Here is a 14,858-nt window from a genome sequence, read left to right as displayed (position 1 = left end):
TAAGGCCCGGCAGAGCAAGACACGCGTGCGCGGTGGAACCTTCGCGGGGCAGCTGGCCTCTTGGTCCCGCCCCTGCCCGTCGGCGCACCTGCGGGGCGTCCACTCACCTACCGGGCGCCGACGGACCCCTCCGTGGGTACGAGCGAGGAGGGAATGCGGAGGGAGACTTCTCTAAGGGCGGAGAGGTCGGCCTGTGCGTGAACAGTGAGCCACCCAAACCAGATGCGGGCCCTCCGGTGCCCTTCAGCGGGCAAGAGGCGCCGGGCGGGGTGGGGGGGGTTGCTGTTGTGAAAGAGCAGTCAGGCTGTTCGTCCTTCCGCCTGTGTAGTGCCAATCCGGCCATTGTCATCTTAATCTCTTACAGTAAGCCTTAAAAAGTGCGTCGACAGACTTATTTCTGAGTCTGCGCAGTGTCGCACGGTGCCCCTTGTGTTGACCCCCTGGCCACACGTGCTCACTTAAATTTAATTAAAATTATCTAAAATTCAGTTCCTCGATTATTACTGAGCCACCAAATACATCTAGATGTAGGATTAGGGACGCTCTGAATTTTGTTTTCTCTTTCTCTGTAAAGGTCAGCGATATAAAGCCCTTGGGTTTGCAGAACGTAGGAACATAGGCATCACTCAGCTTTTATGGCTTGCTTTTGACTTGTGAGCCGGGTACAGTTGGGCTTACTGTTTGAGAGGTGCAGTGCTGGTTCGCAGGGTTCATCTGCCCTTCCCAGAACCCAGCGGCAGCTGTGAAGCAACCATTCTTGGCTGAGGGCTTCCACCGCCCGCGCATTCCTTAGTCTGCCTGGCTCCAGCAGGCAGGGTAGGGCCTGGAGGGTGGCTGAGGCTGTCCCTCCTCCCCTGAGCTGTTCGGGTCTGTCCCTATCACCGCCTTCCCTTCCAGCAGCTGCAGGAAAACCGGGGCGGGGGACAAAAGGCTGCCGTAGTGCTCCCACTCCGGGAACGGAGGCAGGAAACAGATGTCTTGTTTAGGACCAAGCCGGGAACCTGCGTTCGTTCTTCAGCAGGAAGACAATGAAGGCCATTCCCACAGTGGAAGTTTCCGAGCAAACCCTATTTTCGCAGTGCTACAGTTAGGAGAGTCGGCGGACTTCCTTGTCTCCAGTAGAGTAGAGTGTGCTGGAGCCGATGCTGGGGAAAGTCTTCCCTTGTGAAGATGAAACTGTTGAGCCTGTTATTCGAGTGGGGTGCTCAGTCTGTGTCATTCATTTATCTGAGTTTCCCTGTTCTCACGTTTGCTCCTGGACGCAAAAAAAATGCCGATAAAGTCAGCGGAGACCCAGAAGGGCACTGGTGTCGGGGGCCTGGTGAGGCGGCACCATGCTGCAGACATCTCGCCCGCACCCGGCGCCTGCTGCCCAGGTCGGGATGAGCGGCAACCACCAGCTGAGTCTTGAGCACTGGGACGTCCAGCCCCCGGGTTCCACTGCAGCACAAACTCAGGCCTGGCACCTGAACCTCACCTCTTCTGTCTCCAAAAGGGCGAGGGCCCTGGGTGCTGCTTGCTGGTGGGACTGCTTAGTTCACCCTGGACGGTGCGAGTGCTGATTTCTCCCCAGGAGCACCCATGGGAAGAGGCCCCACCCATGCTGGGTCCCAAGAGGAGGGGGCTTTCACTCATGGTTTATTCCAGGCGAGAGGAAGACACTGTCGTCACTGCCTTCGGACCCTCTCCTGGGAACACCTGAACCCCGGAGAGGCAGTGAGGCCAGAGGGTCATTACCTGGCCCTGGGATGCCATAGAGTTGCCGTGCCTGCCCCCCAAGTCAGGCTCCAGACCAGACAGGAGGCAGGATATAAACACAGGCCTGGCTCCCACAGTGGTCCTGCCCGCGAACTCTGCTCTGGCCTGGAACCCCTTGGGGGCAGAGATTCGGTCCAGGACAAGAGGGGCCAGGCAGCTGATGTAACAGCACAGGAAGTGGAGCCGGCCTCAGGCCTCAGGTCCGCGTCCTAGCAGACTGAAGAAACCGCTCCTCCAGCCTCCCTCTGGTGTTAAGGACCAGCTGTTAACACACGCTTTCCTTTTCCAGCCACACATCTTCGTGAAGCTGGGGTTTTTTCATGTACTTCAACCATTCCAGGTTTTTTGAGTAAATTTCACTGTTTTAATTTTATGCTAAAAGTATGCTTAAATGAATTACTATCTTTTTTAATTTCTGAGTTCTAATTCCTAATGCGGTAACTGTAGGTCCATGTAAGCCACATAAGAAAAGCTCTTTGGGGGTCCTCTGTAGGTGGTTAAGGTGGTATGGGGTCCCTGAAATGAAAACCTTGGAGAAGCTTTCTCAGCAGTCCTAGTGCATCCCTAACATTGGTGGCTGTGCAGCCACTGAAGTGACATTGGTGACACTTGGAGAGATGCAGGAAGAGCCGACAGCAGCAGCAACAGTGGAGAGGCAGGAAGCCCCCACCCCACCCCCGCCACTGTCTCCAGGGCTCCAAAGGGGAAAGTGGTCTGCGGGTCCTTTACATTCGTTTCTTAAAATTGCTGCTGTCACTGGAACCATTCCTACTTGCGGTAAAACAGGCCGACGACCGGCCTCCATGGGGTCCCCACCTGGCCCTCAGCTGCTCCCTCCCTCCGGCGGTGGCCTTGAAGCGCCCCCCCCCCCCCCCAGGACACACACCGGGACAGTGCAGCCATGTCTTAAACACACAGGTTTTTTCTTTAATTGTTCATTTGACTTTGTTGTAAGTTCACTTTCACTACGGGATGAGATGGGCGCATTTACACTAGGCTTCCGCGATGAGAGCTGCCACGGCTGAGAGAAACCCAGCCCTCAGGTCCCTTTACGAGTCCCACTGCAGTCGCAGATGTGCCACTGGGTTCCACTCCTGGCTTGTCACCCCTTCTGGAGGCTGTCTTGGTGGGGACAGGAGAGGCCTGGGCCTCTCCTACCCCTTCCCCCTAAGCCCACGCAGGGGATTGGCACCCGTCTGCTCCCTGGCTGGGCCCCCATTGGTTTCTGCAGGGTGGGAGCCGGGGCACTGGGGGCGGCAACCACCTGGGTTCAGAGGCACCAGCTCTGCGTCCTGCAGGGTCTCTAGTCTGTGCCCTCATGCTTTCTACCAGGAGGAGAGTCAGCAGGGACCCTGCAGCGAGAAGCCTGCTGTGGGTGGGGTGCAGGTCAAAGACCAGACCGCCCTCCTATCCAGACGGGTGGCAGTCCTCAAAGGCGGAGGGAGGGAAGCAGCCCAGTCCAGCAGGGTCTTGGCGGGAGAGGCCTAGAGCCAGGCGTCGGACCTGCAGGCTGGCCAGAGGGATCCACCAGCCAGGAATGCCAAGGACAGACCGGGCGGAGAGGTGGCTTGGGAACATTAGCCCCTGCCCCCTGCTGTCTGCTAAGGGCTCCCCAGGGGACACCTGTGGCTGCCACTCACACCTGGCCACACCTGGTCGGAGTGGAGCCTCAGAGCCCCCGGCCCCTGTGGCCAGGAGCACCGTGGGCAGGCACAGGAAGGCGCAAGATTCCAAAGGGCTCTAAGGACAGGCTCACAAAGCTGGGGGAGGCAGGGAGGGATGGCGGCCGCTGGGCCTCCCCACAGGTGTGCAGCCGGAGGCTCTCAGAAGGAGGGCACTTCTGGAAGGAGGGGTCAGCAAGGGGTGTCATGCTGCCCACTACCCTTGGGTCCTTGGCAGAGAATGGTGGAGAACACCCACTCCCCTGAAGACTCAGGCCAGGCTACACCCCACACAGCCCCCACTCCAGCCACAGGCAATGAGCGCAGGTGCCCAGGGTGTCCATCACAGGCCCCGAGGTCTCAGAAGACCCCTGTGTGACCACACTAAAGGGTGCTGCAGCCTCCACCCACCGTCTCCACAAGCTCCACTGCACACACCTTCCCAGGGCTGGCCCCAAGACAGGGTGACCCGGGCTGCACTGCCCGGAAGTCGACCTAGGTCTGACTCTTCCCGCCCCCCCCCTCCCGTGCGGGGGTGTTATCTGCACTTGGATGTGCTCTTAGTGACGAGGTGCCCCAACACGCGGACCTGCGAGTTCCTCTGTCGCCTCTGGGTTTACTGAGGTCACCACCATACCCACTAAAGGGCTGCCAAGAGGGGACCCAGCCACCACCCGGCCTGGTGCCTGAACTCAGGGACCCTGTGCCACGCCCCGTGGCCCCGCCCCGGGGAGAGCCTGGGGTCAGCGACTGCTGGGACTGGGCAGCTCGCAGAGCGGAAAGCAGCATGAAGCTGGTGGAGAGGGACGGGGTGGGGGTGGGGGACAAAAGTGGCATCTAGACAGAGCTGAACAAAACAAAACCAAAACCCGAACGTGTTCTTGTCTCGGCTCAGGATCCAGGCGCTGCGGTGTCCAAAGCCTCTTAGCCGGACATCTCCTCTCGCTGCTCCTTGTTCCTGCGCACCTCAGCCGCGTGCAGCTCCTGCGGGAACAGGCGGATGGGCGGGGGGCCGCGCTACCCCCCACCCCCAGCTCGCAGCGGCAGAGCCCCGCCTCACCCTGGGCTGGCCTCAAGCAGAAGCGGGCGGCGGGGGCGCTGGTCGTGCCGCGGGAAGGGAGCCACCGGAGGAAGGGGCTCCTGGGAGACTTCCCCGGCCCCCAGCCCAAAGCGGCTCCCCGCTCCTAGCGCACACCCGATGGATGCCCTTTCCCTGTCGGAGCACGTCAAAGTCACGAATGTCCGTGTGTCACTGCGTTAGCGGCTGCGTCCCAGTGCCCTCCGCTCGCATGCTGCTGAGGGCGCCCACTAAATGCTGGGTGCGCTGACCCTGCTGCCCCCGCCCCGCCCCGCCGCGCACCTTCTCGCGCAGCCGCTCGCGCAGAGCCGCCAGGTGCGCCTCTCGGATCTCCTTGCTGAGCTCCATCTTGTAGTTGAGCTTCTCCTCCGCCAGGCGGCTGAAGTTGTTGTTCTCCTCCAGGGCCTTGTGCAGCACCTCGCGCTCATGCTCACGCCGCTCCGCCAGCTGCTTCAGCACCTGCGCCTCCTGCGTCTGCGCGGCCACGGGGCGGCGGGGCGAGCGCGTGAGCAGCGGCCGGGCCTGGTCCGCAGCACCGATGTCCCCGCGCTCCAGCCCGGACCCCTGACCCGCCCCCCCCCACCCGTCCTGATCCCTGCGCCCCTAGCCCGGGCCCCCTCATCCTGGCCTGCCGCCCAGTGCCCATCACCCTGCCCCACTGCCCTCTGGATAAGTGTCCTCGCGGAGCTCGAGTCTATAGTCTCCTGCGTGGGCGAGGGTGACCTCGCCCAGTTGGCCTGACATCCCGGGCGTGAGCACGGAGACCCCTCAGCCCCTCACCCTGTCGGTCTGTCCCACCGCAGAGCTGCCCACTCCCTGCTAGGCGGAGGGCAGCCTCAGTCCCTCCCTGCGAGCTCCAAGCCCCGCAGGCCCTGGGGGGTTGTCGGAGCAGCAAAGGGAACCTAAATGTGGGGCCTGTCATTGAGTCTTCTTGTCTCTTCCTCAGACCTCTGCCTGCAGAGCACAAAGTAGCTGTTCCGTGTGTGCATGCCAGGCACTGAGCTTCCTAAGGTGTTGGGGGTGGTGCTCCAGCTCCGCAGGGATGTCAGCCAGAGGTCAAGTTGGAGCCAGGAGCCTGGGGCTGCTGGCCTCACAGTGTCTGAGCCCTGCTGCAGGATGGGGCACCTGGTGGCCCCCTCCAATGGCAGCCTGAGGCTCCCAGGGGTAATCAACACCCTCAGCTTCCTTCAGGATGCCAGTCACTACTTACTGGTCAACCCTGGGAAGCCAGGGTCCCCAGGTCTCCCTGGGACCCACTGACCGGGATCTGGAGCCACGGCCGCGCCCTGTGGGCTTGTGCAGCAGGATGCACTTCTGAGAGCACCTCCTCTTCCGTGTGTTTGTCTCAGAGGGGCTGGTGAGGGGTGGCAGGGGCCTGGGGCCCCCACTTCCCACAGGGGCCCTCTGAGCTCCCGGAAGGTCTGGGTTTGCAGTGCCCCCACAGGGAGGCCTTTCCTTCTCCTTCCCTTGCCCAGGAGGAGGCCAGTCCAGCCTCATGTCCCAGAGCCACCATCTGACCCCTCCTGGCCAAGGCCAAACGCCCCCCAACAGTGTCTGGTTTTTGTCTCCCTGCCGCTGGCTGCCATTGGGGACCCTCCCTCCTCCCTGTCCCATTCTGATCTCCCAGGAGGAGGCCCAGAAAACCGTGAGACTCTTTCCACCCCAGGCTCTTGCACCTTGGGGACCATGTCCACAGCTATCAAGATGTCCTGGCTACCTTCATCAGGGCAGATGGGGGCCCTTACCTTCCTTCGCTCCTCAGCTGCCTCCAGCCGCTTCTGCAACTCCTCCAGGGAGGCGTCCTTCCTCTTGGGGGGAGAGGAGAGCACAGGGCTCTCGGGGGACAGGTCGGAAGGTGACTTGAGGATGACCTCGAAGCTCTGGCCAGAGGCCCTCTTGTCCAGCTGCTTCACCTCCATGTCTGCAGGACAAGGCCAGACGGGGCTTCAGGAGGGCCAGCCGAGGAAGCTGCAGGTGGAGGGCCCAGGTCCCAGCACACAGCCAAACCAAGGCCTGAGTCCCTGTACCGGCCCCTCCCCCCAAGCCAGGTGAACTAGGGGGTTCTGAAAGCCACAGGTGGGGGCACGGGCACACTCACCCCCATACTGGTATATGGTGTTGGGGTGAGGCTGTGAGTAGAAGCAGGAGCAGATGAGAGACAGCACAGACAGCTCCTTCATCTTCTCCTTGTAGGCTGCGGGGTGGGGGGAGGAGAGGTGGCAGGAGGCAGGTGTGAGCAGCCTCCCCCACCCTGCCCATCTTTCCCTCCCCAGGGCCCCTCCCTCCCAGGACCCCCCCATAGCACGGTACCCCACTGCTCTGGGTGTTTCCACATCTCTGACCCTCTGGTGTCTCCTCCCCCTTCCCACCCTCCTGACAGTGAGTCTGCCTTTCCCTGGGCACACCCCCATGTGGGTCACCCTGCTCCCGTCCCTGCCCATCTGTCTGTCTGTCTGCCTCACTCTCCTGCATTGCTGTCTTGCTTTTGTCCTTTCTGTGGATCTCTCCCTCACTCTGTCTCTGTTCATCCCTCTGTGTTTCTGGCTCTCTGTCACTGTCTCTCTCCTTGTCTTTCTGTCTCTGTGATTTCTCATCTTCCCAACTCTCACTCCCCCACCACATAGCGCCCCCTCGAGAACTTGCCCCCTGGGGTAGACAACTCTCAGGACTGGGTGGTACTGGCTTGGGCTGTACACTTGGGTGAAGCCCTCAGAGCCCCTCCTCCCCCTCCCCGGCCCTTGCCAGGGGCCCGCAGGGCCTGTCCAGGGGCTGACAGGAAGGGAGCTGTCCGCTCAGCACCGCAGCGCGCCTCCCAGCTCCTCAGAGCCAGAGCCACAGCTGGCATCTTGCAGCCCATGCGGAAAAGGGGGGGGGGTGCCTGGCTGCAGGGCCCTGTGCCTTGCTGGGGAAGGGGACACAGCCATTCTCGGGGTGAAAATAATTGAGCTCTTCGTGGTGTATCCACAGAAAGCCTCGGAGTAGACACGTTGGGCCCGCATCCCAGCAGGGCCCTGAGACCCTGCAAGCCCAATACAGCCACCCACACTCAACCAAGAGGACGGTGGGCCCAGGAGGTGGGGCAACTTGCCCAAAGCTCCTTGAGCTCAGTCCCAGGTGTTCTGTGCCCTTTCCACCATGCCAGCAGGTCCCCAAGTTTAGGGGGCTCAGGGACCCACGTGCCACCAGAGACACACTCCATGAAGGAAAAACATGTGAAGTCGCCTACAGCACTCTTCCAAGGGGCACGTGAGCATGGGGACAAGGGTGTAGGCGGGCAAGAGGCTCTCCGACCGCAGCTCACACGGGATGCTTCGAGGCTGAGTTGGCTGGGAGGCAGGAAGCGCACCGGTGTAGAAACAGCACACAGGACAGAAGCCCTCGGGCCTGGTCCCAGGGGGCAGCTCTTGGGAGCAGGGTCCTCCCACAGATCAGGGCTGGCACAGAGCATGGGGCCGTCCGATAGCCTGACTCTTCCGGAGAGGCTGTGAGGGAGCACAAAGGATGGCTGGACGGGCAGCAGGGAGAACCTTGTGTGTTGGGGGTGAGGAGGGGTTGGAGGGGCATAGGGCAAAAACACAGCTAACTCATCGGCCCCAGGAGGCTGACAGAGAGATGGAGGGCGGGGTTGGGGGCTCAAAGAAGATTTTGGTCTGGCTTGTCAGTTTTATTTCTTTACAAGCAGAACTGATTCGTGTATTACAGTTAAAAGTTACTTTCATTCCTGGCTGGTGTGGCTCAGTGGGCTGAGCGCCGGCCTGTGAACCAAAGGGTCACAGGTTCGATTCCCAGTCAGGGCACATGCCTGGGTTGCAGGCCAGGTCCTCAGTGTGGGGTGGATGAGCAAGAGGCAGCCACACACTGAGGTTTCTCTCCCTCTCTCTCTCCCTTCCCCTCTCTCCAATAAATAAATAAAAATCTTTAAATTAATAAATAATTAAACAAATGTAAAAAAATTAGTTTCAAAGTGGGGGCAGGGGTGCCCAGCACAGTGTAGTGCTGGGGACCAGAGAGGGTATAGGCCAGGCAGAGCCAGCTCACGGGACAGGCAGACAACCCTGGGCTCAGAAGGGAAAGCAGGGAGGGGCCTGGACCAGCGAGCACCCCTGAGTGCTGGGAGAGGCCAGGAAAGAGGGGACTCTGTCTAACCCTGCCAGCACCTGCCACCTGGGCAACAGCACAGCCCCACATCCTGACCTTTCAGAACTGGGGTGACCTCACAGGCCCGGAACCTGGGGCCACACAGCTGCTCTGGCTCCTCTCTGCCTTGTGTCTGAAATTCTCCCAGGAAAAGGAGCTGCAGGTTCATTACAGAGGAAGACCAAGCTCACAAACAAGTGCCAGGTGGCTCCCTTGTCACCTCAGCATGGGGGACGGGAGGCTGGCGTGTGCAGGCGTCAGCTCTGCGTGGTCAGGAGAGGTGGGGACCAGGGGCTGGGACTGAGGCCAGGGCTCTCAGAGGGAACTGAGGAACCTGGGAACTGAGGGGCTGTGTCCTATGGCTGCGGACAGGGACACAGCTCAGTATCAGATGGCCTTGGAGATTCTGCAGGTTGGTTTCTCCCAGTTCTTTCCAGAAGGCTGGGCCTCACGAAGACAAGCGGGAGGGGCTGGAGAGTGAGGCCTGCCCTGCGGCCCAGCTGCTTGTCCGAGCTCACCACCTGGTGGCTGGGGAGTTGAGACAGTAGGCTACGCCTGTATATTCAGAGCTGGCGGGGCTGAGAGGTTGTATTTCATTGCAGAGGGAAGAGATGGGGACCCAGGCCCACCTTGCCACCTCTCCTCAGACCCAGCTCAAGCCAGGAGGCCCCTCCAAGGCCTCAGGGCACACCCAGCCTTTCCTCCCCTTCACCAGCAGCCTCCTCTTCCTCCCCGACCCGGTTTTAGGAGGCCGTCAGAAACAAATCTCTGCCTCGACGTGAACTGCTGTCATCTCCCTCTTCGTATGCAGTGTGACACGTGCACACTGGGTCAGGAGGGCTAGATGCCAGGTGAGCAGGAGTCGGAAGAAGACGCCGAATCAGCCCACGGCTGCGCGGTGACAATGGCCACATGGTGACAACGAGACCAGTGCCCACGGGGGGAGGGGGTTGTGCACCACACCCACCCTTCCAACAGACCCCCAAGACCAGCCAGCCCCGGCAGACACCCTGGTCAGCCTCACTTGTATAGAGAGGGCAAGTGGCCCACCCAAAGTCGCACAGCACGCCAGGTCGGGAGCCCGGTCACCAGCCCAGGACTCTGATGGCACTTTCCTGTTGGGAACCTCAGGGGGACAGGGCTCCATCCAGACCTGGGAGGGCAGGGGGCCCACAGATGCTCACTCACCCCCAGAAGGGCCCTGGGGGCTGCCGATAACTGCTCCCCAACAGGTGGAGCTCCTTACCACCCAGGCTGCCCCTCTGTATCGGGGCAGAGTGTCTGGAACGCTGCTGGGAGCCCAGCCAGGGCTTGGACAAGCCACCTTTCTCAGGGCAGGAAGTGGGTGATGTGGCCGCAGCGGCCCTGTGCCTGCACACTCACCTCTTGCCAGGCTTCGGGCCAAGCACCTGTCCTGAAATACCTCATTCAACCCTCAGAACAAGCCTCGGGGGGCACTGTCTGTCACCCCATCCAGACAGGGAAACTGGCCCCGAACATCGGTAGCAGGGGCGAGGCCTTGTGGCCAATGGGCCTGCATAAGGCGCAGAATGAGCAAGAGCCTCTGAAAGCACATGAGAGCTGCCAGCCTGGGAAGGACACTGGGGTGGGGGTGGGGTGGCGGTGCACATCTTCCCAAGGAAATGCAAGAGCTCAGCCCTGCAGGACCCTCAAGGGAAGGAGGTGGGAGCTTTTCCTGCACAGGAAGAGGAAGCTGCCACCAATCTCCTGGAGACTCCGAGCCACAGCCACAGTGGCTGACTCCTCCCCCAGGTCGCCAAGTCCCAGTGAAACCACCAGTGAGCATGAGAAGACAGGCGGCCACAGCACAGGAGGCCGGCCGCTGGTCAAATCAGGGATGACTTCAGCAGAGACGCCCTGGCTGGAGGTCATGGAACCCAAATGTGGCCATGTTTACCGGCACCCTCAGCAGCCAGCGCCCGGCCGGGCCGCCGCTGTGCTGTCCAGAGCTGACGGCAGAATAAGCTGGCGGGCCATGTGGGCCTGTGCACCTGTGGCTGCTCTCCGTGGAGGGCAGCACTGGTGGCAGATCAGGAAGGACTAGGCCGGGGTGACGTTGACCCAGGGCTGTTCCCCCGCGGGCATGGCAGCTGGTCTTTGGGGCAGGGGCTGCGCTTTGCACACCAGAGGCAACTCCGACAGCCCAGGAAAACTGAGGGCCCGGCTCTGATGGCCTTAGCAAGTGAAGTGTCGGCTGCGTCCTTCCCTAACGCCAGGTGGAGGGCGGGGCCCGCCCTGTAAAAGGCTGAGGAGTACTCCCTGCCAGGGGCTGCCCATTGTCCCACCACCTGGGCACAGCTGGTGTGACAGGACCCTCAGCCCCTCCGCAGTGTGGGATGGGCTAGCACTCTGGCCACACAAAAAGCAGAGAGGCCCTCTGTCGCTGGGGGAGGTTCTCTTTCTGCCCAAGGCTGGTCCCAGTGTCTCTGTGAAAGAGCAGAGTGAGGGGTCAGGGCAGATGAAGCCCAGGTGGCCCAGACCCCCAGAAGATGTGGGCAGAATGTGGCCAGTGACGCACATGGCCCCCTCCACAGGTGCAGGCATCCCCTGGGACCAAGAACCCACAGGGCCTGAGGGGAGGGGTCAAGGCGGGGCCCACAAAGTGGGCAGAGCTCTGGATAAATTCAGGTTGGCTGAAGAGAGGGGTCCAGGCCACCTGCCCCCAGGGGGGAGGGAAGGGTGGGCAGAGATGCAGTGCCTAGTCAGAGGTTTCACGGGGTGGAAGTGGGGGGTCGAGTGCAAAGATGAAGCTGGTCATGGGGCGGCTGGATGGAGTAGACAGCCCGGCTTCTTCGCTCCTCGAGTTACCGGGCCACTCCCCTGCATCCGAAATGTGCACAGAGACCATCGGAGTTCCCCCAGGAAGGCCGGGGTCCTCAGCTTGGGAGGCAGGGTAGAGGAGGGAGGTGCAGATCCCCGCATCCTCGGAAGGCTTGGAAATGGCAGCAGCCCCTCCCCCATCTCAACCCCACTGCGCGAAGGGTGGTGGCTTTTTCGACCAGAGCGAGTGGCATGGTGTCACAGAGGGTGGTCCCCGAGCCTGCTGTGGTGAGGGAAGGGGGCAGAGACCCCAGGTGCTGCTCCACGGGGTCCGAACTCCAGTGCCCTCCCCGCTCTCTCCCACTACTGGCAGCAGCCTTCCCGGGTGCTCCTAGGTGCAGGGAGGGCGCAGCTCCGCCGGCCCTGGGTTGAGGCTCCCACAAAGGGTCCCACCCGCTTCCCTCTCCTTTTGTGAAGGCGAGGTCAGACTAGCGTCTGCCAGCTCCCCCGGGGCCCCTGTGTGCACCAGCAAGCACGCTCCCCAGGAGCACGGCTGGTGCCTGCACCCGGGGAGCCACCCTGCCGCAGTAAAGTCAGGCCTGTCACCGCGGCGCCCGGAGGGGCAATGCGCCCTGGCGCCCAATGACCCCACCCACGGCGCTGCCCCAGCGCCCCCCTGCCGGGCCAACACCTGCCAGGTCCGCGCCACAGTCCCCAAGGGGCACCGAGTTGTTCCTGCCGGTTCAGCCCGGCCGCACCCTGCGTCCTTGCCATGCACGGGTCCGAGATAGGAAAACGGAGTTCGCCACAGGTCCCAGTGGGAGACCAGGCTGGACAATGGCCCTGGCTGGGACCTGCCACGGTTTGCAGAAGCCCGCGCGGCTAGGGCGCCTACCGGACACGGTGCTGGCCATGGTGCTGGCTGCGCGGGGGCTGCGGAGGCCGGAGAGGCTCTGGTGGCGGCTGGAGCTGCAGTCGACGAATGCTGCAGTGCCAGGGTGGGGAGGGAGCGAGCGGGGGAGGGAGAGAGCGAGCGAGCGCGAGAGCAAGGGAGCCTGGTGGTGGCCGGGGCTGCGGGCGTCAGAGGGAGGAGGGAGCACAGGGACCAGCCCGGACGCAGGGCGGAGCGCTGCAGCCAGGCGCCCATCCTCCCACCGCGAGGACCGGCCGCGCCTCCCACCTGGCTTTGTGCGGGCTCAGATGGGGGGATGGAGACGCCCGGTTCTCAGGGTGGGCACAGCAGGAGGGTGGGGGCGGAGCGCTCTTCCCTGAGGCCCCTGCAGGCTGCAGGCCCCTTCTGCGCGCCTAGTTCCGTGCTGAAGGGAAAGCGTTTGGGGGCCATGGGTGGGGGTTGGCGTGGAACACGGTGGAGAGGCATCCCAGAGGGTGAGCCAATTCTTAGGCAGAGAAGAGGGTACATGGGTGTGGTGACCACGGGCCTGGGACAAGGGCTTCCAAGCAAGACAGAGGTGGGTCCAAACACAGCTCTGAGGCCCCTCTCTGTGCGACCGAGGGACCTCCAGGTCCTCGGTGGTTGAGGACAGAGATGCACACTTGGTGACTGGGCGGGGGTGTTCTGCCCCCCTCCCAGCCCCCCAGGCTCAGGGTCCTGGTTGATTCTCACAAAGGGAGATGCTGGCAGAAGTGATGGGTCCTTCTCTGCAGTGAGCACCTCACCTCGAGTCAGGCAGGCAGACTGTCATTCCAGTTCAGGGACGGAGCCCCTGGGGCTGAGAGCAGCGCTCACTCCGGGAGCAGCTGAGTCCCGGGGCCAGGAATGGAGCTGTGGGAAACCTCGGGGGCCTTCGGGGAGAGGAGGCGGGCTCAGAGTGGTGAAAGGCAAGGATTAACCTGAGGGTCAGAGCCAGTCCAGAGGAGGCCCAGCAGTTGTGCACATAAACACACCTCGGTGTGCACTCCCAGCAAGCGTGTGACTGGTTCACATCTGTCCTGTGGGCCACATGGCGTCTGGCCCACTGTGGGCATCCCCTGAAGCCCACCGGAGCAGACACGCACCCTGTGCCGCTGGGCAGGGCTTGCTCTGGGCAGCCTCAGTTTCTCTTTCCTCTCATGGGTCAGGGTCAGGTGCGGCACAACGGCATCTCTGTTTTGATTTACAGGAGGCTGAGGAGTTCCTGGGCATGATGTGTGACTAGGCAGTTCAGGCATCAGCTCAGGGGCGTGGGCTCCTCATCTCCAGTCTCTGGGTCATGGCCATCCCTTCTGTGGGCTTCTTCTGGGGGGATGAACGCCGCTGCTCTGAGAAGATGGAGGGCATGGAGGTGAAGAGGGCCACTCCTGGCTCTGAGACTTGCTGGCTTGGGGCAACCTACCAATCACCTGTGCTTTCTTTCCTCATCTGTGAAGTGTGGACCATAAAAGAACTTATCTGAGCCCTGGCTGGTGTGGTTCAGTGGACTGAGCACTGCTCTGTGACGGAAAGGTGGCTGGTTTGATTCCCGGTCAGGTCACATGCCTGAGTTGTGGGCCAGGTCCCCAGATGGAGTGTATATGAGAGGCAACTGATCAATGTTTCTCTTCCTTTCTACCCCTCTCTCTAAAAAATAAATTAAAAAAAAAAATAAAAACCCCTTATCTCAGAGGTCGTCAGGACAAACACACCAGAGCCAGCATGGATGCCAGCTGAAGCCCGTGGCTGGTGAGCCTTCAGCAAGTGTGTGGCCAGGTGTCCCCGTCTTCTCCATGCTCCCCACACAGAGGCCAAGGTGGACAGACACTCTCCAGTCCCTCATGGGAGCCGGCGGGTGGGGGTGGATGCCAGCTTGTGTCGTGGGTTTCCCCAAGCAAGACCTCCTGCAGCAGCGTGGATGCACACCCCCGGGGAAACATCGGGATGTGAAACGAGCCCACCAGCAGCTCTGGAACTGGCACAGCCAGCTGCCTGTGGGCCATCACTGCGGTGTCAATTCCTTCCTGGTGTCTTTGGAACGTGCTGGGGGCACCTAGACAAGGATCTCGGGGACCCCCTGTTGACTGCCAGCTGGTGCAAAGTGCTGGGGATTCAGAGCAGCCCCACTCTGACCAGCGGGGGACATGGACCTGAAAAGTGGCCGAATCCAGGGGACAGTCAAGAGAGGGGCTGGTGAGGCCCCCAGCAGCCAGGTCATGGCAAGGAGCAGCCATTTGCAGACTTTAAGGGGAGTGACTGGCTTAGGCACGAGTCTTAAAAAGACCACAGGGCCCTAGCCAGGTGGCTCAGATGCTTGGAAGGTGGTCAGGCCTAGCAACAGTTTGTGGGTTCAATCCCTGGTCTAATCCCTGGTCTGATCCTTGGTCAAGGCAAGTACCAGGGGCAACTGATGTTTCTCTCTCTCTTTCCCTTCCTCTCTCTCTAAGATCAATTTTGAAAGGCCCTCAGGTGAGGATTCAATAAACAAACAGATAGATGATAGATAGATAGATAGATAGATAGATAGATAGAT

At 61.5% G+C, this 14,858-nt stretch overlaps 1 protein-coding gene and 1 long non-coding RNA gene across 2 annotated transcripts; one reads left to right on the top strand and one right to left on the bottom strand.

Annotated features, from left to right (window-relative positions):
• The first annotated feature begins 107 nt into the window (after window positions 1-107).
• LOC112303954 (uncharacterized) lies at window positions 108-2,131 on the top strand. The gene is made up of 2 exons (XR_006655309.2): window positions 108-193; window positions 898-2,131. It is a non-coding gene; the product is annotated as an uncharacterized lncRNA (long non-coding RNA).
• Window positions 2,132-2,662: 531 nt separating this feature from the next.
• On the bottom strand, window positions 2,663-12,498 carry STMN3 (stathmin 3). Its single transcript, XM_024559765.4, has 5 exons — window positions 12,311-12,498; window positions 6,596-6,691; window positions 6,243-6,418; window positions 4,780-4,971; window positions 2,663-4,403 (listed from the first exon to the last, which is right to left on the bottom strand). Exons 1-5 carry the CDS (start codon window positions 12,327-12,329, stop codon window positions 4,344-4,346), a joined length of 543 nt encoding a protein of 180 aa, XP_024415533.1. The 5' UTR covers window positions 12,330-12,498; the 3' UTR covers window positions 2,663-4,343.
• Between the last annotated feature and the right edge of the window lie 2,360 nt (window positions 12,499-14,858).

The sequence above is a fragment of the Desmodus rotundus genome, chromosome 6, assembly GCF_022682495.2.
Source record: "Desmodus rotundus isolate HL8 chromosome 6, HLdesRot8A.1, whole genome shotgun sequence".
Classification (NCBI taxonomy): Eukaryota; Metazoa; Chordata; class Mammalia; order Chiroptera; family Phyllostomidae; genus Desmodus; species Desmodus rotundus.
Note: the sequence above shows the minus strand (reverse complement) of the source record. Positions and strands in the feature narration are given on the sequence as shown.

Bases quoted from the DNA above. Each gene is read 5' to 3' on its own strand.
- STMN3 (XM_024559765.4), bottom strand. The intron at 6,419-6,595 runs GTGAGTGTGCCC...CTTGTCCTGCAG, and splicing joins CACCATATACCAGTATGGGG to ACATGGAGGTGAAGCAGCTG. The intron at 4,972-6,242 runs GTAAGGGCCCCC...GTGGCCGCGCAG, and splicing joins CAGCTGAGGAGCGAAGGAAG to ACGCAGGAGGCGCAGGTGCT.